Source organism: Pinus tabuliformis, chromosome J, assembly GCF_031772625.1.
Source record: "Pinus tabuliformis cultivar Carrire ecotype Pingquan chromosome J, CPIR1, whole genome shotgun sequence".
Classification (NCBI taxonomy): domain Eukaryota; kingdom Viridiplantae; phylum Streptophyta; class Pinopsida; order Pinales; family Pinaceae; genus Pinus; species Pinus tabuliformis.
Window position 1 is genome coordinate 1,153,883,173 of NC_142295.1, and position 2,922 is coordinate 1,153,886,094.

Genomic DNA, 2,922 nt, shown 5'->3' on the forward strand with positions numbered 1-2,922 from the left:
ATAGCTTGTCTAGATATTGCTCCTGCATTACAGATTTTGACACCAACAGTTTCGCTTAAACATTTGCCAATATATAAATAAGCAATTACTCTCAAAAGCAACTGTACAAAAGACACCGAAAAAGTGTCAACTAAAATTACAAAATTGTCAGTAACAATAAGAGTGTCACTGATTATTCGGCCTAAGAACAGCCCAAGATAGAACCATTCAATATATGAGATTTGAAAGATACGCATACACAGAAATATTGGAACAAAGGATTAAAAAATAGCTTGTCTAGATATTGCTCCTGCATTACAGATTTTGACACCAACAGTTTCGCTTAAACATTTGCCAATATATAAATAAGCAATTACTCTCAAAAGCAACTGTACAAAAGACACCGAAAAAGTGTCAACTAAAATTATGGCCAATGGATAGAGTTCATCTGAGCCTACAACTAAAGAGGAAGCCTGACTTCTTGTCAACAAAATGCTTCCATTAACATGCTTATGTTTTCATCCAAACACAAAAATGTTATCTGGCAACTCCCTTAGACTGCATTCAGCTTTTTCCGCACCAATTCTATGCAATGCACTCTGAAGTTCAAAACAGCCAGTTCAGATAGCAATCGCTGCCACAAAACAGCACAAAATCAGAAAAACGTTTTGAAAATTCAGAATACCATCTTATACACCATTGGAACGCTGCCAAAGGAGGAGCTTTTACATGAGTTGGGAGGGTTTCCTCTTTGAGTAGCCCACCTATGTGACAGCGAACAATCTTCAATAAGGAAAAGAAAGAAACAATTTAAAAAACTAAAGCCTTTTAGAAATAAGAGGCAAAGCTTTACAAAATTTGGGATTATGCTGATGAGGGTTTACGTTCCGGAAGTGGCCCTTGGAACATAGTGTTCCTTTCAACATCAGAAGTCCCTCGAACTATCCTTGTGCAGCGTAGGCGAAACGTTAAGCTCGGTACCAGACAGAAACCCCAAGCAGCAGAAAGCAACTGTACAAAAGACACTCTTGATAGCTTGAATTTGTGTTCAGCAGAGAAGCGTTGCAGCGCCTGATACAAAAAAAATAGTCCATTCAGAGACATGTTGACCAGATTTTATGTTCAAATACATTGAAAATACCAGCACGATTACCCATACTTTTAACCCAAAAGCCGCATAACCTATGACTGTAAGCGATTCATTGAGTTCAAAAGGAAGCGACTAGTGGCCTGTTTTGTCTAGGAATCAATAGTTGCAAGTACCAACCAGTAGTCACAGTTTCAAAACCCTCAAAGTGCTTGAATTGCCTTCGCGACATGGATTCAATCGGTAATTTTAACGCTATACCGAAAGCAGATATCCCCACCATCGGGGACTCCAGTCCTGTGTGGAAAGCTCTCTATTTTTTTATGGCCTGGTAAAGCTATGATATTTTAGTTTAACTTGAACTCACCTCTCCAGCATTGAATATGAAGCGCTGTTGATCAAAAAACAGCAGAACAGATGGGAATGTATCTTGCGTATCCATCCCAGTCCCCAGAATCTGTAACAAAGATAACGAGGACAAAACCTCAGAAACCTAAAGCCAATAAAATAAAATTTAAAAGCAGGTTCGTATGATTCAGCAGGCTAGTAATAAAAATCTCTTCCCAATGTATTCAGCAACTAAGCAATTTGCGAGTACTGAGACTGGCGAAGCCACAGTTCAAAAGCTTACCTGAAGAGCTAGGAGATCTGGGAAATGGTTTCGAGGAACTATTACTTGAAGCCCTCCCCCTTTTCGCAACTTCATCAGAAATCGCAGAGGCCTCCCGTTCCTCCCGTTCAGCAACTTCATCAGCAATCGCAAAGGGTTCCTCCCGTTCAGCAACTTCATCAGCAATCGCAGAGGCCTCAACGGCTTTGGGCTTTGACAAGTGCGACGAAGGCTAACAGCTGTTGAACCATGGTGCATCATGGCATGCACCAGCTGCCAATGTAGAACATTGCAAGAGGGAACACCGAGCTTTACTAAACCGCATACCGGGCAGAAGTAATGCTAGCATTAAAACCAGAGACCGTGACGGTTAGCGCGAAAATGCACCGGGTTTATTCCTTTAAGCTATGGTCCGGCCTCTTCCGCCTCGGGAAGAGGCCAAATAAGATGGCGCACGATGGCCAAAGAACGACTGCAAACGCAACTTAGCATATCTCCTCTCTAACCGCCATATAACAAAGAAACGCAGGGGTCAAGTAATGCTAAGTGGGGGTCCTATCGATCACTATAGTCCCTGCCGGATGCCAGATGGCAAGGACTAATAATTATAAATTTATAATTCTATTAATATATAGAGATATATGTAAATTTTTACATTTAGCAATTTAATGAATGGCATATATTGTTCCATACATTAATGAAATTATAGCTTCACAATTATTTGTTGTTACTTTGGATGCTCTAACTAGCATGGCTTAGAGAATCGACTTTAGATGACCATAAATGAACAAAAACTGCACACAATTTGATAATTTATTCACTTAAATCCAATGATAAGTATATACAGCCGTGGACATTAACTGACCCAACAAACTCAATATAACTCTTGCCAGGATGGTCCCGGTCCTCCCCTGTCATGTTATCGGCTTGTGTTTAAAATATCAGCGGCTGCCCAAGAGAGAATTAACAACTTCACTTCGTTTAAATATGTGCTGCCATTTTTGTGCATTAAAAGGATTATTTTAGATAGGCAGTCAGCTTGGGCGTCTGACGGTACGTTCATTGCTCTGTAGTATTTCGTTTGCATATATATAATTTAAAAATTTGTGAAGGTGGGGTTGATCTCTAATTTAACAGCAACCTACATGTCTTTCTACCTGAATAGAATTTAATAGGTAAATTGGGGTATCCTGCTAATTTGTCCATAAAATCTTCAAAAATATTTCCATGCTAATCAATATTTTTT

General features: G+C 39.6%; 1 protein-coding gene across 4 annotated transcripts; it reads right to left on the minus strand.

Annotated features, from left to right (window-relative positions):
• Window positions 1–258: 258 nt before the first annotated feature.
• Window positions 259–2,081, minus strand: LOC149231179 (uncharacterized). 4 transcript variants are annotated; one of them, XM_089376214.1, is made up of 5 exons: window positions 1,698–2,081; window positions 1,434–1,523; window positions 864–1,050; window positions 665–762; window positions 259–578 (listed from the first exon to the last, which is right to left on the minus strand). In XM_089376214.1, the coding sequence occupies exons 1-5, from the start codon at window positions 1,935–1,937 to the stop codon at window positions 498–500; spliced, it is 696 nt and encodes a 231-aa protein (XP_089232340.1). In that variant the 5' UTR covers window positions 1,938–2,081; the 3' UTR covers window positions 259–497. The 4 variants fall into 4 exon arrangements, with proteins under 4 accessions (XP_089232340.1, XP_089232341.1, XP_089232342.1 ...); XM_089376215.1 differs by having other exon boundaries at window positions 259–613; window positions 709–743; window positions 1,698–2,076; XM_089376216.1 differs by having other exon boundaries at window positions 665–743; window positions 1,698–2,074.
• Between the last annotated feature and the right edge of the window lie 841 nt (window positions 2,082–2,922).